This window comes from Budorcas taxicolor, chromosome 5 (genome assembly GCF_023091745.1).
Source record: "Budorcas taxicolor isolate Tak-1 chromosome 5, Takin1.1, whole genome shotgun sequence".
NCBI classification, from domain to species: domain Eukaryota; kingdom Metazoa; phylum Chordata; class Mammalia; order Artiodactyla; family Bovidae; genus Budorcas; species Budorcas taxicolor.
Genome location: NC_068914.1, coordinates 121,177,219 through 121,204,131, shown reverse-complemented (window position 1 = coordinate 121,204,131; position 26,913 = coordinate 121,177,219). Strand labels below are relative to the sequence as shown.

The 26,913-nt window shown below is 38.2% G+C and overlaps 1 protein-coding gene across 1 annotated transcript in view; it reads left to right on the top strand.

Moving 5' to 3' along the window:
• Positions 1-26,913, top strand: part of BICD1 (BICD cargo adaptor 1) — a 243,646-nt gene that overhangs the window by 152,237 nt on the left and 64,496 nt on the right. The window contains exon 3 of the mRNA XM_052641392.1: positions 24,829-24,981. Within this exon, the coding sequence (XP_052497352.1) occupies positions 24,829-24,981 (153 nt within the window). The remainder of the gene's footprint in view (positions 1-24,828; positions 24,982-26,913) is intronic.

Sequence of the window (26,913 nt, the reverse complement as noted above, 5' to 3'; positions counted from 1 at the left end):
ATGGCCCTATAGCCATGTCATACATAAACAATCTATGTTAATAGATTGTTGCGGGAGTCATTTCATCAAAGAAGTGCATTATATCTACTGGAGGAGTTTCTCATCTGAGAACACTCCTGAAATTATGTTTTCCAAGATTTCAAATTTTATTAAAATTTTCAATTTTATAAAAGATTATTTTCTTTTCAGCATAATGATTATTTACTGTGATAGCAATCAGGCCACATTCTGAATATTCATTTCCTTGTTAATTTTGATCTGACTCTTAAAAGCTCCTTTATGTGAGCTGCCAGGACAGTGAATGAGCCCCATCAATTAAGAAATCTGGGGGCTACATATGGTCCAAAATCCAACATAATGATAGCTGGAATAGAATGAACAAGAAGTTAATGAATAATAACCTCAGTCATTTCAGGGGAATTGAGCCCTGGCTGGAGAACTCTGGCCCTGAGGCTTGAAGTCTGTTATCTACAGATAGGACCTCCCTGTATCGCACTACCTTCATGGTTCCGTTTGTCAGCATGAGAGTTGCTGGTGACAGAGACTGGCAGATGTCAACGTATAAGGCATTCTTTCTGCTGGGTTGTTTATTGTCTCTTCCAGGGTAGATGTTCTCTAAGTGTTAAGGGAGACAAAGGTCTCCATACCGTGTGAGCACTACCACATACCCATCCATACACCTCTTGTCCAGACCTCCCCAATATAAACTTTCTTCTGAGTCCCTGTATACATGTATGTGTGTATGTGTATAATATATACATATAATTTAAGTAAACAAACTACATAACTTACTTATGTCTGTTGTAAGCAAGGCATATAAGTTTAAGAACACAGATTGTCATAGTTTTTTGTTGTTTACTGTATCCCTGTTACCAACCAGGGTTCTTGGCCTCCTTAATCCATAGAAATTGATCAGAAGTCAGACAGGAAATTCAGGCAAGGCTTTATTGGAGCCCCTGCTATAGCAGGAAGGAGTAAGAACAAGTAACAGGTTCTCTTGTTTGCCTGCTCCTGGGTAGGTGTGTGTGTCCAGGGGTCAGGTTAGAGGGTGGCTTAGGTGATTTGCTTACCTCTTAGGTGGTCTTGTGTTCAGGGACATGTGCAGTCTCCCAGCTTTGCTCTCAACCCTCTGCTTTTGTTCTAGGCTCTTCAGAAGTGACAGCTGGGTTGTTTGGTCTCTTTGTATCTTTTATCCAAAATTTTGTCTAACTGCACATGCATGCAGTTATTTTTAGTCCCATATAGTTTCTTTCTATTTTGTGCTAGAGGAGAGGTGTGTCCAGGTAGGAGCATTGCAGCACTGCAGCAAAGGGTCCCAGGTCCCAAACTATCTCATCCCTAGCACTTGTAATAGTGTCTTGCACATAGTAAGCATTCTATGAATAGTTGTTGAATGAATAAATACTAAATATGAGTCTTTGCCAATATGTATGAGAAATATATTCAGTTATACAATTGTCTTATCATTAACTTTATTGTAAGTGATACTCAGAAGAACAGGAATATTAAATTTTAGTATAGTTAAGTATATCAGCCTTTTCTTCTACAAGTAAAAGGGTTCCCTAGTAGCTCAGACGGTAAAGTGTCTGCCTACAATGCAGGAGACCCGGGCTCGATCCCTGGGTTGGGAAGATCCCCTGGAGAAGGAAATGGCAACCCACTCTAGTATTCTTGCCTGGAAAATCCCATGGACTAAGGAGCCTGGTAGGCTACAGTCCATGGGGTTGCAAATAGTCAGACACGGCTGAGCTATTTCACTCACACTCAAGTATATCAGTCTTTTCTTCTATAAGTAAGCCATCTTTGTTTATTATTGAAGAAATTCTGTGCTGCAAAGTCATAAATATGTTCTTCTGAATTTTCTTATAGCCCATCATTCCCCTGTTGATCTGCAGTGACATTTCTGTTGTTTATTAAGTTTCAATATAAATGTGGTCTGTTTCTAGGCTCTCTATTTTGCTCCATTGTTTGTCTGTCTATCTTGTTTATGTCATTGAGTAGATAAGAGACCAACCTGCTATGAACATTTGCTTTCTGGATGAACTTCAGCATTTGTGAGTTGATCTTTTTTATCTGGACTAGTGGTTGTCAAATTTAAGGTGCATCACAATTGCTTATTAAAACACAGACCACTGGGAGATTTCAAGTAGTCATTATTAATTCCTTTTCCCCTAGAATTCATATGTTACTAGATTTAAACAGTAGTGTATATATTAAGATGGAATATTATATTAGAAAGGCAGATTTTTTAAAAATATAATATCAAAAATAAACACATGAATACATAATGTGAAAGTAAATGTTGCCGTGATTTTTTTTTAAGGAATTTAAATATGAATAGTGTCCTCCCAGATTTTAATAGTAGGAGTTGTTGGTTTTTTTACTGCAAACTATCTTCTTAGACTGAAATGTAGAGGATATTTCTCTTCAGACTTAATTATAGGAGCTAAATATAAGTTAAATAATTTAATAGTATATTCTTCATATGCAAAAAATCATTTTTACTAGTCAATACATCTTTCTAATTTGATCTTAATCCAAAAGAAAAAAATTACACAGAAAAACTTATCAGCAGAGATAGGTAAATAGTGCATCATTTTAGTATTTATGATGCAGTTTTATAGAGAAATATTAAATTCTCTGGGTTTATAACACTTTAAAAGTACCTTTTGAGTATCACCATAAATCTGATGGCTGAGACACTGGTCGGTAACTCATTAGGAATACATGCTAAAATTATTTCCTTTTTTTAAATAATATTTAATTTTATATTCCCCTAAATGTGGCTTGTTTTAAACCAATCATCTCTTGGGCCCAGGAGTATATTAATTTACCATTGTGATTGCTTCAAGATATTGTTATTTAGACTTATATCCTCAATTCACTAATGAAAGATATTAAAATAATGATGAATAAAATATATGGATAGTAATAAAATAATACAATATATCTTCAAAATCTGAACATAACTGATAACATATTTGTGTTATGGCTGATTCTTTACAAAAAGCAGCTCTGACTTAATTAAAACTTTTTATTTTAAAAGTCTATCAGTAAAATGTTTCTGGAGAATGTGAGCTTTACTGAAAGTATACAAAATTAACAAGAGCAGAATTAAATAACTGAGGTGCCACCAAAGAATCAAAGATATCTCACACATACTTTGATTAAACAAATGGTGAGTGGAAACATATTTTATCCCACTATGTAACTCAGTAAAATGTTAAAAGGTAAAACAAAAAAAGTCATTATCAGGAGTTTTTAGGAAAGATTTAAAAAATATGAAACTCCAACAGAATGCTCTTAGGCAATATTCCTCTTATGTACACTCTGAGAATTCATTTGTCTAATCGTGAATCTTAATATATATTTTATGTCTTTGGCTTGGACCCACAGACTAAATGCAGACATTTCTCAGTCATTTTCAGATTTGTTGCTTAGGATGCTAATTGAAATTCAGGGCAGGGAAAACTACATCACTGGCTTTTGTGTGTCTATGAAAGGCCTTCTTATTAGACTTTGTTCAGTGCAAAATCTTCTCTTCTCTGCAAACTGAGAGGGACCCTATGTGTGAAGTGTGTCCAGTCGTGTCTTCAAGAACAATGTAGACACCAGTCGCTCACCAGCCAGAAGCCCTCATGCACACTGCTCAGCAGGGAGCCCCTGACCATCGGGTGCCAAAAGAAGATGCCCACTCATCTATCTAAACTTCTTTCCCAGGGCTGGGGGATGGGAGCCATCTTTTGAGCTTCTGTACAGAACTTTGAATTTCCAGGGAAGGAAATCATGTTTTCATCCCCCAAACACTATTTTGTCCCTGAGTTAATGTCCTTTGAAACTTTGAGCCAAACTAGATAGCTCTCAGAACTTAAGGCTATGGCCCCTTTGTTCTCTGTTTTATAGTACTCCCAGCCTTCTCCTGAGATTGGAGGCCTGGAAAATGAGGGATTCATTTTGATTTGGAGAGAATTCTTAGTTTTCCCTTTGCATATTTTATTCTTTTTGTTTCAGTCTGTTTTCTTTGGCTTTTGGCATGAACCCAGGAGGCAAAGTCAAGGTGTCTTAATGAAAAGAGTTCAGAATTAGAGTGTGGAGTACTTGGATCAAAGCCTAGAGCTATCATTTCCTACTTCTATGAGCTACTTCAATTTCCTTAATCTCCTTCCTAATCCCTAAGAGATTTACTGGTGTATATTGTAGTAAAATATATACTACGAGTTCTTTTTATTTAACTATTTGTACCATATTTAATTACCAGCAATTAATATTATATATTAGTTGAATATGTTTGAATCATAGCATTCTTTTGCGGTCTTTTCTTTTATGCCCAAGAAATTTCTATCCTATGTCTGATAAGTAATTTGTAAGCATTAAAACAACTATTTTAAAAACAAATAGCTGAGAAAAGATGAGAAGCTAAAGGCAAAAGAGAAGAGGAAAGACATACCCATCTGAATGCAGAGTTCCAAGGAATAGCAAGGAGAGATAAGAAAGCCTTCCTCAGTGATCAATGAAAGGAAATAGAGGAAAACAAAAGAATGGGAAAGACTAGAGATCTAGTCAAGAAAATCAGAGCTATCAAGGGAACATTTCATGCATAGATGGGTACAATAAAGGACAGAAACTGTATGGACCTAACAGAGGCAGAAGATATTAAGAAAAGATGGCAAGAATACACAGAAGAACTATATAAAAAGGATCTTCATGACCCAGATAACCACAATGGTGTGATCACTCATCTACAGCCAGACATCCTGGAGTCCAAATTCAAGTGGGCCTTAGGAAGCATCACTACAAATAAAGCTAGTGGAGGTGGATGGATTCCAGTTGAGCTATTTCAAATCCTAAAAGATGATGCTGTGAAAGTGCTGCACTCAATATGCCAGCAAATGTATCTCAGCAGTGGAAAACTCAGCAGTGGTCACAGGACTGGAAAAGGTCAGTTTTCATCCCAATCCCAAAGAAAGGCAATGCCAAAAAATGTTCAGATTATACACAACTGCACTCATCTCACATGCCAGCAAAGTAATGCTCAAGATCCTCCAAGCTAGACTTCAACAGTACATGAACTGAGAACTTCCAGATGTACAAGCTGGATTTAGAAAAGGAAGAGGAGCCAGAGATCAAATTGCCAACGTCTGTTGGACCATAGAAAAAGCAAGAAAATTCCAGAAAAAAACATCTACCTCTGCTTTATTGACTATTCCAAAGCTTTTGACTGTGTGGATCCAAACAAACTATGGAAAATTTTTAAAGAGATTGGAATACCAGACCATTTACCTGCCTACTGAGAAATCTGTATACAGGTCAAGAAACAACAGTCACAATGGACATGGAACAATGGACTGGATCCAAAATAAGAAAAGGAGTATGTCGAGGCTGTATATTGTCACCATGCTTATTTAACTTACATACAGAATACATCATGAGAAATGCTGGGCTGGAAGAAGTACAAGCTGGAATCAAGATTTCAGGGAGAAATATCAGTAACCTCAGATATGCAGATGACACACCATTATGGCAGAAAGTGAAGAAGAATTAAAGAGCCTCTTGATGAAAGTGAAAGAGGAGACTGAAAAAGTTGGCTTAAAACTCAACATTCAGAAAACTAAGATCATAGCATCTGGTCCCACCCATCACTTCATGGGAAATAGATGGGGAAACAGTGGAAACAGTGGCTGACTTTATTTTGGGGGGCTCCAAAATCACTGCACATGGTGATTGCAGCCATGATATTAAAAGATGCTTACTCCTTGGAAGGAAAGTTATGACCAACCTAGATAGCATATTCAAAAGCAGAGACATTACTTTGCCGACTAAGGTCCGTCTAGTCAAGGCTATGGTTTTTCCAGTAATTGTGTATGGATGTGAGAGTTGGACTGTGAAGAAAGCTGAGCACCGAAGAATTGATGCTTTTTTTTTTAAACTGTGCTGTTGGAGAAGGCTCCTGAGAGTCCCTTGGACTGCAAGGAGATCCAACCAATCCATCCTAAAGGAGATCAGTCCTGGGTGTTCATTGAAAGGACAGATGTTGAAGCTGAAACTCCAATACTTTGGCCACCTGATGCAAAGAGCTGACTCATTAGAAAAGACCATGATGCTGGGAAAGACTGAGGGCAGAAGGAGAAGGGACAACAGAGGATGGGATGGTTGGATGGCATCACTGACTCAATGGACATGAGTTTGGGTGAACTCCAGGAGTTGGTGATGAACAGGGAGGCCTGGCATGCTGTGGTTCATGGGGTCACAAAGAGTCAGACACGACTGAGTGACTGAACTGATGCTAGGTACATCATGCAAAAGGCTGGGCTGAATGAAGCACAATCTGGAATCAACACTGCAGGGAGAAATATCAATAACCTCAGATATGCAGATGACACCAGCCTTATGCCAGAAAATGAAGAAGAACTAAAGAGACTCTTAATGAAATTGAAAGAGGAGAGTGAAAAACTTGGCTTAAAACTCACCATTCAGAAAACGAAGATCATGGCATCTGGTCCCATCATTTCATGGCAAATAGATGGGGAAACAATGGAAACAGTGACAGACTTTATTTTCTTGGGCTCCAAAATCACTGCAGATGGTGACTGTAGCCATAAAATTAAAAGACGCTTACTCCTTGGAAGAAAAGGTATGACCAAACTAGACAGCATATTAAAAAGCAGAGACATTACTTTGTTAACAAAGGTCCATCTAGCCAAAGCTATGGTTTTCCAGTGGTCATGTATAGATGTAAGAGTTGCACCATAAGGAAAGCTGAGTGCCAAAGAAATGATGCATTTGAAGTGGGGTGTTGGAGAAGAGTCTTGAGAGTCCCCTAATTGCAAGGAGATCAGACCAGTCAATCCTAATGGAAATCAGTCCTGAATATTCATTGGAAGGACTGAGGCTGAAGTTGAAGCTCCAATACTCTTGGCCACCTGATGCAAAGAGTTGACTTATTAGAAAAGACCTTGGTTCTGGGAACAATTGAAGGCAGGAGGAGAAGGGAATGACAGAGGATGAGATGGTAGAATGGCATCACTGACTTGATGGACATGAGTTTAAGGAAGCTCTGGGAGTTGGTGATGGACAAGGAAGCCTGGCATGCTGCAGTCCATGGATTTGGAACCAGTCCATTGTTCCATATCCAGTTTTAAGTGTTGCTTCTTGACCTGCATACAGATTTCTCAGTAGGCAGGTAAGGTGGTCTGGTATTGCCATCTCTTGAAGAATTTTCCACATTTTTTTTTGTGATCCACACAGTCAAAGGCTTTGGTATAGTCAACAAATCAGAAATAGATGTTTTTCTGGAACTCTCTTGTTTTATCAATGATCCAGCAGATATTGGCAATTTTATCTCTGGTTCCTTTGCCTTTTCTAAATCAAGCTTGAACATCTGGAATTCACAGTTCATGTCCTGTTGAAGCCTGGCTTGGAGAATTTTGAGCATTACTTTGCTAGCATGTGATATGATTTCAATTTTGTGGTAGTTTGAACATTCTTTGGCATTGCCTTTCTTGGAGATTGGAATGAAAAATGACCATTTCCAGTCCTGTGGCCACTGCTGAGTTTTCCAAATTTGCTGGCATGTAATTCTTGCCTTGAGAACCCCATGAACAGTATGAAAAGACAAAAAAAATATGACACTGAAATATGAACTCCCCAGGTCAGTAGGTGCCCAATATGCTACTGGAGAAGAGTTGAGAAATAACTCCAGAAAGAATGAAGAGATGGAGCCAAAGTGAAAACAATACCCAGGTGTGGGTAAGACTGGTGATGCAAGTAAAGTCCGATGCTGTAAAGAACAAGTTTGCATAGGTACGTGGAATGTTAGATCCATGAATCAAGGTAAATTGGAAGTGGTCAAACAGGAGATGGTAAGAATGAATATTGACATTTTAGGAATCAGTGAACTAAAATGGACTGTGATGTGTGCATTTAATTCAGATGACCATTATATCTACTACTGTGGGCAAGAATCCCTTAAAAAAAAAAAATGGAGTAGCCCTCATAGTCAACAAAAGAGTCTGAAATGCAGTACTTGGGTGCAATCTCAAACACAACAGAATGATCTCTGTTCATTTCCAAGGCAAACCACTCAATATCACAGTAATCCAAGTCTATGCCCCAACTACCATACAAGATATTCTAGAACTAACACCCAAAAAGATGTCCTTTTCATCAGAGGGGACTGGAATGCAAAAGTAGGAAGTCAAGGGACACCTGGAGTAACCGGCAAGTTTGGCCTCAAAGTACAAAATGAAGCAGAGCAAAGGCTAACAGATTTTTGCCAAGAGAATGCACCGGTCATAGCAAACACCCTCTTCCAACAGCACAAGAGAAGACTCTACATCTGGATATCACCAGATGGTCAATACCAAAATCAGATTGATTATATTCTTTGCAGCCAAAGATGGAGAAGCCTATACAGTCAGCAAAAACAAGACCGGAAGCTAACTGTGGCTCAGATCAGCTTATTGCCAAACTCCTTATTGCCAAATTCAGAGTTAAACTGAAGAAAGTAGGGAAAACCACAAGACCATTCAGGTATGACCTAAATCAAATCCCTTACGATTATACAGTGGAAGTGACAAATAGATTCAAGGGATTAGGTCTGATAGACAGAGTGCTTGAAGAACTATGGCCAGAGGTTCGTAACATTGTACAGGAGGCAGTGATCAAGACCATCCCTAAGAAAAAAAAACATAAGGAGACCCCATAAAATATGAGACTCCTGGAAGCCAGATAATCAAAGCTTCTGTACCATGCTGAGCTCAGGAGGAATTGTGGGTCTGGAACTTCAAAGGGGAGAAAGACAATTCACAGATTAGAAGAGCAAATGTTTGATGAACAATTGTTTGCCGCACCATGCAGACAAATCTTTCTGATACAAAAAGTTATTTCTGATAATAGCTGTTTTCCTGATTTAAGCCCTTGATCTAAATTCTTTTAAACAAGTAAGAGGCAGATTAAAAGCTCTTCCTAAGTCTGCTGGATCCCCGTTGTTTTCAGCTCAAAGTAATCCATGTTCCAAAGTGGCATATACTGGGATGACTTATTCCGCTCTCCCTCAACTTTGATCAACTGAAGAACTGGTACAGCAGGAGAGAGAGGAAACAGTCAGACAGAGGTCTGAGACTTCCAGCGCAGCTGCAGGGCCCTTTCTTAATACCACTGGATGTGTTTTGTTTTCAGGTTGTGAACCACTAAGATACACACAAGATACCTGTTTTCATATAATTTTACAGAAGAGTCTTTTATACCCAGCTGCTCATTCAGTTCAGTTCAGTTCAGTTCAGTCGCTCAGTCGTGTCTGACTCTTTGTTACCCCATGAATCGCAGCACGCCAGGCCTCCGTGTCCATCACCAACTCCCGGAGTTCACTCAAACTCACGTCCATCGAGTCAGTAATGCCATCCAGCCATCTCATCCTCTGTCGTCCCCTTCTTCTCCTGCCCCCAATCCCTCCCAGCATCAGAGCCTTTTCCAATGAGTCAACTCTTCACATGAGGTATAACCTATGGAGCCAAGTACCAATCATCAGCTTACAAATTTTCTGTAAGTAATGGAGTCGTACTAGTAGAGTGTGTGTCAAGGGAGTTTCAGGTTTAAGCAGCACATTATAAGTCACTGGTAAGTCACTAATTAGTCACTAGTTCATCCTATTAGGGGCCAGGGTCAGTTGCAGATGTCTGGGGTCTCTGAAGATGAGTGAAGAGTGACCTTTAACTACTGATTAACCCAAACCTTACACAATAGTCCATATTCTTTGCCAGTATTGCTTCCCTCTCACCTTGAGCTTATCAGTTTTAAATTTCACTACCTAAGTCTTCACCTGTCTCTCAAGTTATCACTCCTGCCATAGCAAAATTCCTTTCTCTAGGTTTTTCTAAAGTTCAATTTCCACTTATTTCAAAACAAAAGGAAAAGCCAGTACCAGGAAGATGTTGGTAAGGAGACATCTTTTTGAAAGGTTAATGTAGATTGTAATGGTAGCAAATTGATCACCTTTAATAATTACCTAAAAAAATATATCTCGAATTTCTTTTACTTTTAATATAAATGTTGAAAAGCAGAATGCTGGGCATCTTAAGATACTTCAGGGTTTGGAGCTGACATCTTAATAAGCACATATACAACTGAATTCCTGTAGTATTAGTTAACCTATAGTACTCACATGCCCAGAATATTGAAAGCCTTCAGAAGGGAAAGATTCTGGAGACACTTTAACAGTCAGGGTCAAAGTTATGGCTTTGCTTTAGCAGTCAGAGGTTTTACTCTGAAACTTAATAGACAATGAATGTTTTAAAACTTGGGCACCTCTTGCTACTATTACATCATTATCTGTAGAATCAGTTCTTTGCAAGAAGTTATGTATTGAACATAATAAAAATAATTTATTTTTCAGAAATAGTATCCACTAACTTATTATAAAATGGAGCAAATTTACTGAGGCATTTGTATTTCTATTCATTTCATATTTCATAGAAGGAAACTAAAACCTAGAGAATTTACAATAATCTGGTTCATAATAGCCATCATAAGCCATTCAAGCAACAATTCACTTAATAAGCCGTTTTTAGGCTTGGAACTTCCCTGGTGGTCTGGTAACTGGGGCTTCATGCTCCCAGTGCAGGGGTCCCAGGTTCAGTCCCTGGTGAGAGAACTAGATCCTACATGCCACAACTAGGAGTTCGCATGTCTCAACTAAAGATACTGCATGCAACTAAGACCCCAGCGCAGCCAAATAAAAAAACATAATTTTTAAAAAGAAGAAGAAAGCAGAATTTAATGGTTCAGAACACATGTTCTAGAGCTAGATTGAACTCCTAACTCTGTACTTATTCTTGAACTTGGAGGAAATCATTCTATAACCTACCCATGCCTCCATTAGCCTAGCTGTAAAATGGGTTTATAATGGGCTCTATTTCATAGAGTTGTTATGGAGACAAAAAGTTAAAAGAGTGTTATATTTCTGAAGTGCTTAGAATGGTCTTGGCACATTGTAAACATTAGGTAAGTGCTTATTAAATAAATAAATTCTAGCTTGTAACTGAAGAATGCTATATGAGATACGGATTCTAGTGATATGTATGTATATCACTAGATGTGTATGTGATATATATGTATACATATACCACATATACATATATATAAATAATTTTATCATGATTGGTCTATTATATAATTATGTTAACCATGTTCATTCTCGTGTGGGAATGAGTTGGCTTTCTAGATACAGTTTGAAATAAGCAAAATGTAAAGAAACTCTGCAGATATACATAAGATACTAAGAACAGCGGGTTGGAGGGATAGAACAAGTTGAGAGTGAGATTTTTATTCATTGCATATATTTTTATTATTTCTGGGTCTGGAATCAATATCTCCTCATTTTATATTATTAATATGCTGAGCTAGAAGCATATCTACATGTTGATGGGTTTTTTTTTTAAAGAATCTTCAAATGATTATTGATAAAGAACATTCTGAAGAATTTCCAACATTGTTCTATAAAAGCGTTTAACTGACCTTTTAAAAAAACTGCCTCTTAATAAGGATGTAGGATGGCTCATTACAATTTACAAAGTGCTTTTAGAAATATTATCTCATTATTTCTGACTACTCTGGAGTGGAGTAGAAAGGTATTTTTATGTTTTTAGAGGTAAGAAAATTGAAAGTCCTGGAACTTTTTTGGTGTAAGCTAGCATTCAAATCCAGGTCCAGAGCTATTTTTACTCTACCACCCACTTCTTTGTAAAATAGTTGTTTTTCTGAAGGTGTTATTTTTCATACTATTCTATATATTGAAAACTTCATTTGAGTAATTATATTCTCTATTAGTTTAAACTTTCTTCTTTATTACCAATGTTTGGGTTATTTGTTTCCTGGGTAATAAAGGTGCTTTATAATGGCTCAGACAGTAAAGAATTGCCTGCAATGCAGGAGACCCAGGTTTGATCCTTGGATTGGGAAGATCCCCTGGAGAAGGAATTGGCAACCCACTCCAGTATTCTTGCTGGAGAATCCCATGAACAGAGGAGCCTGGCGGCCTATAGTCCATAGGGTTGCAAATTGTCGAACAAGACAGAGTGACCAAGCACATGTGTGTGCACGTGCACACACACACACATTAACAAAAATAAGCAAGTAAATCAGACCAGTCAGACCCTGTAAAAGTTTCAGAACCATATGGATGAATCAGTTAGCTTCTACTATATGCATATACTTAAGGAATAAATAAAAACAGTGTCTCTAATAACCTTCAGCCCCCTGAGGGGTTAACTTGTATCTTTCAATCAAGTTATAAATTGTATCAATACCTCCCTTTCTGTTCAGGGTTTTATCCCCCTGATACTTATCTCATATTTTGTCATTTTTCAATCACTTCTTTTTCATTCCTCTAATTTTTTCTTTATTTCAGTGTTCACTGCTATTTTAAAAAATTGTTTTGAATACATACCATTACTTCCACTTTTGTTCACTTCTTTCCTTTTCATGGTCTTTCTTCTCATTAAAAATCTTTATATAGGGTGTTCCATTGGAAATGGAAACTAAATTATTATAATCAATGATTTTGAAACTATTGAGGTTATTCTTTACAGCAAGGTCACAAGAAAGTCTGTGAAGCTGAGGTGAAATAGGTGAGGTGCTAGAGATCGAACTATCTCTGGAATGTTTGTCAATTGAGCCTTGATGGTTATTGTACAATCTAAATTTCAAATCTGCTTAGTGTACATTTCCCTTTTCCTAAATTTCCCTTTTCCATTTAATAAATTATTACAGTTATTGTGTAATCAGGGCAGCATGGATATTCATAATTATAAGGAGATACTATCGGAAAAGAAAACTGTCATACCATCATTCATTATGATGCCTTGCATCATTAAATTTAAAAAAAGAGAAATTTTAAAAAGAAAAACCAAAGTAGTAAGTAAGAGGTAACTAGACTATTTTGGGAAATGATCATGGTTTCCTGACTTCAAGTTTCATTATGGAAAAAAGAAAGATTCCAGTATTTAATATCTACAAAAGCTAATTCCAAAATAAATCCGTATATCCTGGTTACAATACCCACCTCTCAAAGCCACACTTTCACTGATTAAAAAGTAACTTACAGATGGAGAAGCCTGGTGGGCTGCAGTCCATGGGGTGGCTAAGAGTTGGACACGACTGAGTGACTTCATTTTCACTTTTCACTTTCATGCACTGGAGAAGGAAATGGCAACCCACTCCAGTGTTCTTGCCTGGAGAATCCCAGGGACTGGGGAGCCTGGTGGGCTGCCATTTATGGGGTTGCATAGAGTCAGACACGACTGAAGCGACTTAGCAGCAGCAGCAGCAACAGTTCCTTAAGTGAACTTCAAATGAACATACTACTTTGTGAAACATAGTTCTCTGTTACTGGATCTGATATGTACTGGACACTGCCAGCACAATTTGCTGATATCATGTGGAGTATTCATGCTGCAGGAAAACTCTATCTGTTACTGAAAGAATGTGGAGGGTCTGGCTGCTCACCTCCCAAAAGCCAATAAACAGTCCAAGGTGGTGGAAAGGAAAGTTTGCTTTATTTCATATGCCTCCAGGTGGTGCCGGGAGGAGGGCGGACATCTGTCCAAAGACTGATTTCCCCCCAGTGGCAGCCACTGGGGCAAGAGCTTTTATAGACAGGAGGGGGCATATGCAGAAACAGGACAGTCAGTTCCGACAGTCATCTTCAGATTGATCATCTGTGGCTTGACCATCATGATCTTGGTTGTTTTAGGTACAGTTAATCTTCAGTTTCAGGTCCATTTGTTTCCATTTCTCTGAGGTCAGTTCTCAGAATTGTGGCAGCTTATGTCGTGGGTACAGTCGATTATATAGTTAACTTCTTCCCCCTGGTGTTTTAGCATCTATAAAACAGCTCACAGGATGTGGCTCAGAATATCATCTATAATCTTTGAGAAAGAACTAAAGGTCTTTGACTATGCTTAGTGACTGGGCTTCCCTGGTGGCTCAGATGGTAAAGCGTCTGTCTACAATGCAAGAGACCTGGGTTCAATCCCTGGGTTGGGAAGATACCCTGAAGAAGGAAATGGCAACCCACTCCAGTACTATTGCCTGGAAAATCCCATGGACAGAGGAGCTCGGTAGGCTACAGTCCATGGGGTCACAAAGAGTTGGACATGACTGAGCGACTTGACTAGTGACTACATTATTATTTGGTCTCCTTTGACTGTTTTCCTTTGTTTCTATATGTTTCATTTATCTTATTAAATTTATTCTTTGACTAAAGTTTTCTACAGACAAAAGGCAGGCAAAGGACATGGGGAGGGAGGGGTAAGAACTGCACTGTTTCATATCAACTTTGCTAAAAAAAGTATTTTATCAGCAGTTAAAAATGTTATAGTCTCTCAAAAGACTATAAGCAAATAGGAAGTAGATTAGTGGTTGCCTTGAGCTAGAGGGGATGGAGTGGCGAGGGCTAAAATACATGGATTTTTTTTTTCTTTTTACCTCATTGTACAGCTTTTTGTGATCTGAGTTCCTTGACTGAGGATTGAACCTGTGCCCTCAGCAGTGAAAGCACAGAGTCCTCAGCACTGGAACTGCCAGGGAAGTCCCTGGAATTTGTTTTTTGCGGTGATGAATATGTTCTGAAATTGAGTGTGGTTATGATCACAACTCTGTGACTATATTAAAAACTATTGAATTGTATGCTGTGAATGAGTGAATTTTAGGTATGTGAATTACATCTTTAATAAAGTTGATACCAAAAAATTGTTACACAAAAAGTTCTCCTGTAAAACACATCTTCCACCCAATTAAGATGCAATATAAATGTTTATTAAGCTATTAGAATAATATCTATATTATTTTAATGTCCTTTTATATAAGTAAAAGAAGGGAAAAATGGTAAATCAGGGTATAAGAAATTCAGTCATCTCTTAGTTATTTTGTGCCATCTCAAATGTTTACACTAAAAAGGTGGATTTTATGTTGCTGTCAAGATTTTGCTTAAGAAGAATGTTTAAAATGAGGCATTGAAATGTGAACTGCTTGTGAGATGGCTGGTCCTTGACTTCTAATGGAGGCTGATATCCCATGGGAAAGATGCTGATATTGCTTCAAATGCAATCTAGGATAGATAACTCTTCATGATGCCACGTTCTTCAGAACAAGATTTGCAGGTACTTTCAAAGTGAGGATTACAGAGTCATGCTTTGTTATAGCTATATTACTCTTGTATACCTGATCATCTTGTCTCACCCCTTTTCATACCTATTCACTCGTTTGCTTTTAATCTTATTCCATTATTTAAATCTGATGATCCATTCAGTGCTTGGCAATTGGGAGGAATCTGGAGTTGTGCTATAAAGAGCTTGGTGGTTTACCCCCACTCAACTGTATGCTGCTGCTGCTGCTAAGTCGCTTCAGTTGTGTCCGACTCTGTGAGACCCCACAAACGGCAGCCCACTAGGCTCCTCTGTTCCTGGGATTCTCCAGGCAAGAATACTGGAGTGGGTTGCCATTTCCTTCTCCAATGCATGAAAGTGAAAAGTGAAAGTGATGTCGCTCAGTCGTGCCTGACTCTTGGCGACCCCATGGATTGCAGCCTACCAGGCTCCTCCGTCCGTGGGATTTGCCAGGCAAGAGTACTGGAGTGGGGTGCCATTGTCTTCTCCACTCAACTATATAGGCACTATCATTTTCTACTGTCTTAGTGTAACATTTTTCAATGGTTTGGTCTGTGGATTGATAAAAATGCTCCTTTTGAAAGGCAAAGATATGTGGTCAAAAAAAAATTTAGCAAATGCTACATACCACATCTTACTCTTACAAAGTCTCAATGCATGTTAGCATATTAAGGGCTCTGAGAAGTCTAGCAGAAAAACGATGTGTGTAACTTTAATATTCCAGTAACAGAACTAGCCTCACGTGGAGCTCACTAATGGGCAATGCTGTCCTAAAGTGGTAATCTTCTCCTCTATTTCTCTTTCCCAGCCAAGGCAAATCTCTTTACATGCTTTTTTTCCCTCACTGAGCTTTTTTGTTTTAAGCCACATTTTAAACTCACCTTGTTTGTTTTTCCTAGCTATTTCCCAGTTGTTTAGTCTGGATTGCACTTGGAGATGCTGTCTGTATGGTGCTCTGGTATCTTTGTTTTCTTCATTGATAGCTCTCCTGAAGACTGTGAAGCCCACATGACTGCCTGATAGAGCAACTGGTCTTCCTTTATTGTGATTTTGGAAAAAGATCTCTTTGTCTATAGGCTTGTTTTTGGCTGATCTCACAAAGACATCACAGTGTCAATGTCCCTCATTGATTATACCCATTCTTAAGAGAGATTACATAATAAGTTGTGTCAGTCCTATATATCTGCATCTATAGATGTTTATCAAACCCTTTTCTTGTTACAAATTTCTACAGAGATGGAATAAAGTATAAATATACATGGGTTGGATGTCATTAAAAGGGTTTTTAAACACTGGAGAATTTTACCTGTGGCTTGCTTTGTAGATGTGAATTTTTTTCCAGTCTATAAACTCACATATATGAAATGTACAAATATACCTGTACTTTTTTGGCTATACCCAGCTAAGTTCATCCATTCAAAGACTTCCCAACTTTCCTCACAGTTACCAGCAATCCACCCCAGGCTGGAAGTGATGAGTCTGAGCTGTGGGATATGACTACCATAAGTGACATTCTGGCGTACATGGGGACCAATTATTGAAAACTAGTGAAGGACATCTGGTCCTTCTGACATCTAGTGAAGGAAAAATAACCAATACCTAGAAAACAAATAAATAGTGATAAACACTTTTCCGACCATTAAAACAGGGTTATGTGAGTGTGACTGGGCAGCTATTGGGTACTTTAGATTCCATGGTCATCTCTTGTGGAGATGACATTTGAGATCCTAATAAAGAGACCAAAAAAAGTGTGAACAAAGAGGGAAATCCAAGCAGAGGAGACACCTGGTGCAAGGACTCTAAAGCAGGACCCAGCTTGAGATGGTTAGGAGATCAGAAGCTCAGGAAGCAGGAGCATGATGTATTTGTTGGAGAAAGCTATAGGATGAGCACTTTAAGTAAGGCAAGAATCAGGCCCAGTAGGGTTCTGTTAGCCCTAGTGGGGATTTGAGAGTCATCAGCATATCAGTGGCATATTTAAAGCCAGAGCCCTGGATGAGGTTACCTTTGGAGAGTAGCCAGAAAAGGGAGGGGCTCAGTATAGATTTGGTACACTGGACAGTAGAGAGGTTGAGCTGAGAAGAAGAGCAAGTCAGAAAGGACTGCAAAGAAACAGCCAATGAGATTAGAGTTTAGATGTCTGAAAAGCCAGTAGCATAAAGAAAGAGTTTCAGCAAGGAGGGATTGGTAAATGCTGTTGAAGGAGTGGGGTGAGAGGAAAACACAGGCATAGCCACCAAATCCAGTGGCAACATGGAAGTTATTGATGGCTTTGACAAGAGCAGATGCAGTGTTCATTAGAATGGATTGAAAAAAAAATAATGACTGTAGAAATTGAAAAGTTAGAGTTTAAGACTGGATTTAGTCTTTAAACTGTGTACAGTAGCTTAGAAGAACGTAATGAGACTGGGAATATGAACCATACCCCTTATCTTCTGTCCCACCTCCAACCCAAGTAAACATGAGGCAAGATTCTCAGGAGAGAGGAGACTGATAGTAGGAAGAGAGAAGTTGGGAACTTACCACACTGTGGATATGTATATGAATGACCAATAAAGAATGCCTAAGGTCCCATCACTTCATGGGAAATAGATGCAGAAACAGTGGAAACAGTGTCAGACTTTATTTTGGGGGGCTCCAAAATCACTACAGATGATGATTGCAGCCATGAAATTAAAAGACGCTTACTCCTTGAAAGGAAAGTTATGACCAACCTAGATAGCATATTGAAAAGCAGAGACATTACTTTGCCATCAAAGGTCCGTCTAGTCAAGGCTGTGGTTTTTCCAGTGGTCATGTATGGATGTGAGAGTTGGACTGTGAAGAAAGCTGAGTGCTGAAGAATTGATGCTTTTGAACTATGGTGTTGGAGAAGACTCTTGAGAGTCCCTTGGACTGCAAGGAGATCCAACCAGTCCATTCTAAAGGAGATCAGTCCTGGGTGTTCATTGGAAGGACTCATGCTAAAGCTGAAACTCCAATACTTTGGCCACCTCATGTGAAGAGTTGACTCATTGGAAATGACCCTGATCCTGGGAGGGATTGAGGGCAGGTGGAGAAGGGGACAACAGAGGATGAGATGGCTGGATGGCATCACCAACTCAATGGATGTGAGTTTGAGTGAACTCTGGGAGTTGGACAGGGAGGCCTGGCATGCTGCAATTCATGGGGTCACAAATGGGGTTGGACATGACTGAATGACTGAACTGAACTGAACTGAAGGCTTGTTTTAGAGATTCAGAACTAGTTTGTTTTTTTACTTTTTTAAAATAAATTTATTTATTTTAATTGGAGGTTAATTACTTTACAATATTGTATTGGTTTTGCCACACGTCAACATGTATCCACCACAGGTATACACGTGTTCCCCATCCTGAACCCCCCTCCTCTCTCCCCGTACCATCCCTCTGGGTTATCCCAGTGCACCAGCCCCAAGCATTCAGTATTATGCATCAAACCTGGGCTGGCGACTCGTTTCATATATGATATACATGTTTCAATGCCATTCTCCCAAATCATCCCACCCTCTCCCTCTCCCACAGAGTCCAAAAGACTGTTCTATACATCTGTGTCCACTCATACCAGGCACCATTCTGATCCACCTAACGGATGGAGGTTATTTTCCTGGAGGTTATTGCCCTGACAGGAAAGGAAACAGGCACAGAGAATTAGTAACCTTGACCAAAGTTACTGTGTTGAGGCAGGGGTTTGAACCCAAGGAAGTTTGGTCCAGAGTCAGGGCTCTTCACCACCACATCCCACTACCTCTTTATGAGTTGTAATTGAAACCACAGGGCATGGATTTGTATTTTGTCCAGTTCTGTCCTTCTTTGGGCATAACAAGGCAGAAAGTTGGGTTCTGTGATCAAGAGAAAGAGATGCAAGAGAGTAAAATGTGTTTGCAAGACAGTATGTGATGACAGTGGAATCAAAACTGGGTAATGATGGAAGTAAAGACACAGCGTTGCATATAATGAGAACGTTGGAGATCAAAGCATAACAAACTTTGATGGAAGAATCTCTTTCCTCTGGGGAGAACTGGAGATGACTTAGAAAAATAGGAAGTAAGTTATTCGTTATGTGCGACAGAGAACAAATCACCTGAGCTGAGGACACTGAGGACATGAGAGGTCAGGCAAGAACTGTCATCCACTCCTCTCACCAACAAGAGAAGAGTTAATTTTTGGCCAAAAGAAGGAAAATAAATATTAAGGCCTTGAAGTGCCAGAACTCCCCATCAGCAGCAACTCTATGGGAGAGAAGTAAGAAAGTCAGTACTGCCTATCCCATTCTTTCCCCTCTCCAGTTGTCTTCCCTCCACTCACAGATCCAGACATTCCTGGTCTGACTACCCAAATTAATATTACATGTAATTATTAAGAAGACACATCTTTAACTCTCATGTTCACTTTGTTGTAAAATTTCTTCCTTTCTTACAGTTCTGTTATCCTTATTAGGCTGTTGTTTCTTCACTCTACTCTTCTTCCTCTTTCATTGATTATTGCATCAGTCAGTGACCAAATGCTGTTCACGCTGAGATGTTCCTCAATATTCCTTATCCTCTTCCTCATGCTGACTTTTAGCCGATGGCTTAGCTTGTTCTCCTGTCCACCTTCCCACCTCTCAGAGTGACTTTTCAAAACATGGGTCTTGTTACATGACCACTTTGTTTAAAAGACTTTGATGATTCCCCAAATTCCTTTGTTTAATGTAGAATTTCCTGTAAAATCTATCTCTTTACTTTGTACCAACCACACCAAACTGCCCTTTTTCCTAAACCACAGCCTAGTAAAGAACTTGAAAGATTCCAAGTAATGAAAATGTTTTGGTTCCTCCTACTGCCTCATAGGTTAACCACACTAGATCATAATTTAACATTTTATTTTATGAAATAACACCAAATGTAGACATAAGTTGAAAATAATTAGCTTTTTTAGATTTTCCTGAATTTCTTTCTTCTCTTTCTCTCTATCAGTGCTCCAGCTTCACTGGTGCCTTAAGGAAATACTCAGTCTGGCTATTGGCTATTTTAGTATTGTCCTCAACACAAATAAAACTCTCCTTTTGGCCAAAAGTTTACTTTCAACTGGAAGGTTCATCCACCTCTTTACCCATTTAGTCAACTCTACTTGTCCTTCAAGGTTCTAGTCAAATATTATGTCCATTATAAAGCTACCCCTGACTCATCCAGGAGTAATTAGAAATAATAATAATTGCTTTCAGCCTTTAGATGTGAATGTTTCTCTGTAGAAGCACATATTCCACTGTTAGGGAAATTTTCTGTGTGCTGGGCATCTCTGCTCATTTCCCCATATTATATCATTAAATACTCATAACTACCATATAATATTAAGTATTAGTATCCCCACTTTACAGATGAGTAAGCTGTGGGCAAGAACTTGTCACCCAACTCACACAAGCTATTATTAAGATCTAATATGACAATGAATATAATTAAGTTATAAAAAGTTAAGAGCTATAGACCTGGAAGGCACTATTAGTGTTTATACTTTTTAGCCTTTGTGAGTAATAAGTGTTTATATTTTCATATCTCTGTCCAATAATAGAGGGAATTGATTATTCCCACAAAAAGAAATCCTCTTGATGTTAATTAAAATAAAACTCTCAGAATGCTGCTACAGTCAAGTGCAATGCAAACTATGAGGATCATCTACCGCAAACATTCCTGGGACTCCCCTGTCCTTTGAGAAGAGGCTGGGACTCAGGTCTTTGGAGGTGAAAGCCTAGAGTATTCCCTGGTTATGCCATTTTCTCTACTTTCTCATGCTTTATTTTCCTCATTCTAATTATTCTTGATAAGGGTTTTTAGTAGAGCTCAGCATCATCTTATCCCAAAAAGGAAAAGAAAAAAAAAAAGTCAGTGATGAGTGGATGGTTAGTATGCAAAAAACAAACATAGCAAATTTTTTAATTTGCTGTGGAAGCATTACCCAAAAATTTAACCTTTGGCAATTCAAAAAAACATGAGTTTCTAGCAAAATAAATGAGATCAGTTTTCTTCCTCTGGATCTTCAGTTCACTTCAGTTCAGTCGCTCAGTCGTGTCCAACTCTTTGCGACCCCATGAATCGCAGCATGCCAGGCCTCCCTCTGGATCTTATGTGTGTTTTATTGCTAGAAAGTCTTTCAATTTAACCAGTCTCCACACCAAGCTCTTCCTTTTCCTTAATTAACATCAGAAGTTTTCATTCGCTGTTTTATGAGTTATTTGTTGGTGACCCTTATTAGCTTTGACATGGCCTTAAATTTGTCCTTGCATTTACTGTCTTACTATATAAGATTTTATGGTTAATTCTGAGTTTATATGAGTTAGATTTCCTGGCTATTATATTTGCATTGTATACAGTCACATTTTACAGAATCTCTTATAACATTTTTGTCTATAATTTTATATAAATGACTGGCATCCAGTTTGTTAGTTTCCTCATATGTTCATGCATATAAATGAGGAAAACTAAATAACTATAAATCATTCAGTTAATGGTAGACCTTTAAAGATATAGAAAAATATTATTTAAAATTTCCTATTTCTATTCTACAAAATAAAAGACTTTAATAAAATATTGTAATTTGGCTTTACCTCCAAACTCTTCTATTTTTCATTCTATACTTATTGAACATATATGCTTAAAGTATTTTTCAAGGAGCAGGGAATAAAGTAATGTTTCTGCCTCCAAATAGCTGGACAGTATATTGAAGAATTGTAACAAGTCAAGGCATTTCACAGATTTAGTTATGTTTATTTGAAAATGTGTTTTCTCACTTTGTTCCCTGCTCTAAGAACCCAGAAAAAAACCATAATCCCTACAATAATATTTTTTAGATCTTGTTTTCAGCTATTTGTATACCTGTTTATTCATTCCATGGTTATAAAGACCTAAAATATGTCAGGTATTAGGGACACATGAGCAACACTATAGAAAAGATTGATTATATTCAGATGTTAAAAATGTAAAAGGTATGTAAATTACTAATTTCAAGGAATGTTTAGTGCTATTCTTTCAACAGTTATTTTTTCAATATCTATACTAAAATTCTGATCTATAAAGGAAACCATATAGGAATATGGGAGACTGAAGGGCAGGGGTGGGGGAGTTGTTCAGGGAAGGCCTCTCTGAGGAAATAACATTTGAACTGAGACCTAAATGACAAATAGAAGCAGAAGAGTTTCCTAACTTGGGTCAAGGAAATCTGTGGATCAAATGCAGAAGACCTATAAACTTGGAGGGAAAAATTATTACATCTCCTTTTTCTCTAGACTCAAACTAAAATTTAACGTTTTCTTCTGTTTGAATGTAGGCAACAAACTTCAGTAGCATTAGCAACACTGTTACTTTGCATGTTTTCATATCATATCATATTGCAGGATCTTTAAATATCATCATTGCTTTGAAAATATATTTCTTAGATCTACCACTGGATTTGATTATACATTCCATTAATAAAGAGTCATATGTATTAGTGTGTCAGTTATATATTACTAATCACCCCAAATTTAAGGGCTTAAAATAATACCCCATGATTCTATAGATCAGATATTCAAGCTGTACTCAGCTGGGCAGTTCTTACCAACTAGCCTGGGGTCACTCATGTGGCAGCCATCATCTGGCAGCCATCTGAGCCGAAGAATTCAAGGTGTCTCACTCCCATGCCTGGCAGCTGGTGCTGACTGCTTGCTGGGCCACATGCTCCAGCAGGCTAGCCTGGGCTTCTTCACGTGGTGGTGGAGTTCCAAGAGAGGAAGAACAATAGCTTCAAGGCCTCTTAAGGCTTCCACTGCATTCTGTAGGCCAGTTCAGGGTTGACTTGAAAGCAGACTATGCGTGTGGCCACAGGAAAGTATGATTAATTGAGGGCCACTACCATAAATAATCTGGGGTTTCCCTGATGGCTCAGGTGGGAAAGAATCTGACTGTAATGCAGGAGACCCAGGTTCTATCCCTTGGTCAGGAAGATACCCTAGAGAAGGGAATCACTACCCACTCCAGATTCTTATCTGGAGAATTCCATGGACAGAGGAGCCTAGTGGGCTACAGTCCATGGGGTTGCAAAGAGTCATACATGAATGAGCAACTAACACTTTCTTTTTACCATAAATAATCTATCTGATTACCGTATCATAATTTTATAAAATATTGCATTAATTTTAACATAATGTCCTTTATAATGTTGTCTTATATGCTGTAAGGGAAGAAAATTTCCTTCTATCCTCTTAGATTCTATGACTAGGATGAAGAATTAAACTGACATAAAGCCGATTAACAAGAAAAAAAGCATATAAACTTACTGAATTTTTTTACAAGTACATGGGAGTTGTCAAAAGGAAAATGAAGATCAGAAATCATTAGGCCCAAAAACTTATATACCTTTTTTGCACAAAGAATGATAAATTATGAGGATATGAGAAGACAAAGGAGCTTGGACTGGGGGTAGTATATCATGGGACAGTGACTAGGAACTAAATAGGGGGAATGAATGGAAGGTCATTTTAGTAGGCCTGTTTGCACAGGTCCATTTTGGCACTGACTCCCAGTCTCTGGTGATAAGAATGTTCTCTTCCAGTACAAGGAGGGCACCTTTCCAAGGGGAATTTCATGTCCAGCTTTTATGTAGAAAAGGGGAGGGCAGAGAGCCCTTCCTGAATCTGCTGTCAAATGCCTCCAGCTCAAAATAATCAATATACTAAAGTGCCATATTTTGGCATTGGAGGATCTGAACTCTTTCAGTGCCCTTTAAAATATTCTGAGAAGTGGTCTATCAGCTTTACCACATTGTCGAAGAGGTTCATGGCACCTTGATCTGGAGGCAGGGAGTCTGGGAGGGGGAATGCAAAAGTCTGAAGGCAGAAATGAGCTGCCAAGTTCAACATCTTGTGGGAGCAGAAAGAAGTTTCTGTGGCTGAAGCCAGGGTAGCTGGAGCAAGGCAGAATTAGGCCATGTGGCTTTAGTTGGAAGATTTTGAAACTTGTAGAAGGACTCCCCCATCAGAGTTTGGAAGATTGGTGTTTTATGCATGTGTGTGTGTGTATGTGTGTGTGTTCAGTCGTGTCTGACTCTTTGCAACCCAGTGGACTGTAGACTGCCAGGCTCCTGTCAAGGATATTGGAGTGGGTTGCCATTTCCCATTCCAGGGGATCTTCCTGACCCAAGAATCAAACCATATCTCCTGCATTGACAGGTGGATTCTTTACCACTGTGCCACTTGGGAAGCATATTAATCTATAATTTTCTAAATATATTGTAGCTCTATTTCCATTTTAGTGCATAAAACTACTACTCATTCCTTTTTCTCATTATTTTAAATAATTTTATATTATTCCACTAAAGGATGCATGATCATGTCACTGTTCTCTATTATTAGCAAACATTTAGACTTTTCCTATTCTTTGTGTAAATAGGCATGACTGTATTTTTCTTTTTGTGTACTTCTAAAAGAGTATGCTTAAGAATGATTTTAGAATTGCTGGGTTATGTGTATGTGCTTGTAAAGTTTGACAGATTTTAAATTGTTACTCAAAAAAAGATGGTACCAGTACCAATTTACACTCCATGTGATATTTTTATTATTAACTACCAAGACTTTATCTATACTTATTAAAATCTATTATAAGAAACTTTTGTATTTACTGTTTATTCTCTTGTTTCAGAATAATGAGATGGGGGAGCTACAAAGAATACGGATGAAGGATGAAATCCGAGAATATAAATTCCGAGAGGCCCGTCTCCTTCAGGACTACACTGAACTAGAGGAGGAAAACATCACGCTGCAGAAACTGGTGTCCACATTAAAACAGAACCAGGTAAGGTTTAAGATTTTTGGTTGCACTCCACTGGATTCACACCTTCTGAAATCTGAAATCTTCTTCCTTCTTAATCTTAAATCTTAACCCTTTTAAAATCTCTATACTAAAATTCTGATCTAGAAAGGTAATCATATAGGAGTATGGGAGACTTTATCAGAAAATAAACTACTGAAATTTGCCTCAATCTCCCAACATCAATTATGTGCTGAATTTCCCAACCCTCCTATTTCAGCTAAGATTTAAAAGGCAAACCTAGAAGTACTATAATTAACCAAAAAAACTTTATTGGATAGAAAAAATTTACTTTATTCTTTGGTTATATGTTTATTTATTTCTGGAGTAAGCTAAATGTGTTGTAATTAATCTAACCTGATGACTTACTAAAAGCCTTATTATAAACTTGTAATACAAGCTTAAAGTTTCCCTGCAATCTATCTCTTTCACTCTCCGTCTTGTAAATTGTTTTCAAATCATGCAAGGAAGGGTATTATGAAACATAAATCAGTCAGAACAAGAAGATGCCTAATTTCTTTGTTCTGCTGTAACCTGACAAAAAAGATTGCATGTGTACATTTGAATAATTTTGTGAGTAATGAGGCTTAGAAAACTTAATCATTTAATTTTCCTGATCAGTTTGCTTTCTGGTTTGTTATAGCTATTAGTAAAAGCATTCTTGAGTCTGTACTTTTAGTAGGATTTATTTATGAGTAAAATTTATAGGTAGTTAAGCAAAGGTAAGCTGGATTTCAAGGTGTTTTCAAAGGTGGTTTTTCCACCACAACCCTATTCTGGTCTAAACGTTGTCATAAGCTCTCAGATCAGGTCAACAAACTGCACCAGGCACTGTGCTAGGCTGAATTCAGAATCCAAAAGGTAGGATTCTCGTCCTCTGTCAATTTGGAGGTCAGTCCAGATGTATGCTTCCACTTCTCTCCCTTCCCAAGTTAGTATCTCCTTCTAGAACTGATCCATGGGTTCTATGTTTGCAGTTTCAACCAACCACAGATTGAAATTTTTCTTTAAAAAAAAAAAAAAGAAAGAAAGAAATTCCAGAAAATTCCAAAAAGCAGAACTTGAGTTTGCCTCACACTGTCAGGTACATAGCATTTATATTGTATTAGGTATTTCTAAATAATCTAGAATTGATTTAAAGATGTGCCAATGTGCATAGGTCATATGCAAATACTCTGACTGCTTTATCTAAGGTATTTGAGCATCCACACAACTTGGTATCTGTGGAGGCTCCTGGAACCAATACCCCATGGATACTGAGGGACAATTGTCTGGTTTTGATAGATATAAAGATGAAGAGGAGAGTGGTAAAATCCAGAAGGAAAAAAAAAATCCATTTATTGACACAACTGAAATCTGATTTCTGATCATTGCCACTTCTCCCCAGTGTTGGGGAGCAAGATGTCTGCTAAGGAGTGCAGGGGGTGGTTCTAGACCATTCAAAAAAGAGTTACCTGTATATTCCATCTGTTTTTACCTCATTCCTTTCCCTTTAAGCACTGAATCATTGTGTGTGCTGAGGCTGGCAGTACTTGAGGTCCCAGCTCTTGATTTGGCTGAGGTCAGTAAGCTCACAGTGGAGAAAATTAGAAAAAAAAAAAGTTTCTCAGAAATGTCTTAAAATAAGAAGGGTATTTTTTGTTGTTTTGGTTTTCTGTTATTGATGAAGAATGTAGAGGACTTGAAGTGCAAATAAAGTGGTCATTTCTCCTGATCCCTAAAGCCCTCACAGCTCTCTGCACGGGCCAGAGTGTGAGAGCACCCATCTGCACTGTAGGGAACCCCATCACTGCACGTGGTACAGTGATGTCCTCAGGAGGTTAATTTAGGCCAGTATTAGGTATTCTTGAAAGACTGCCAAGGTATCCTGTGAGAATTCATTAGCCCAGATGCCATTTCTATGGGAATTTGTACTAC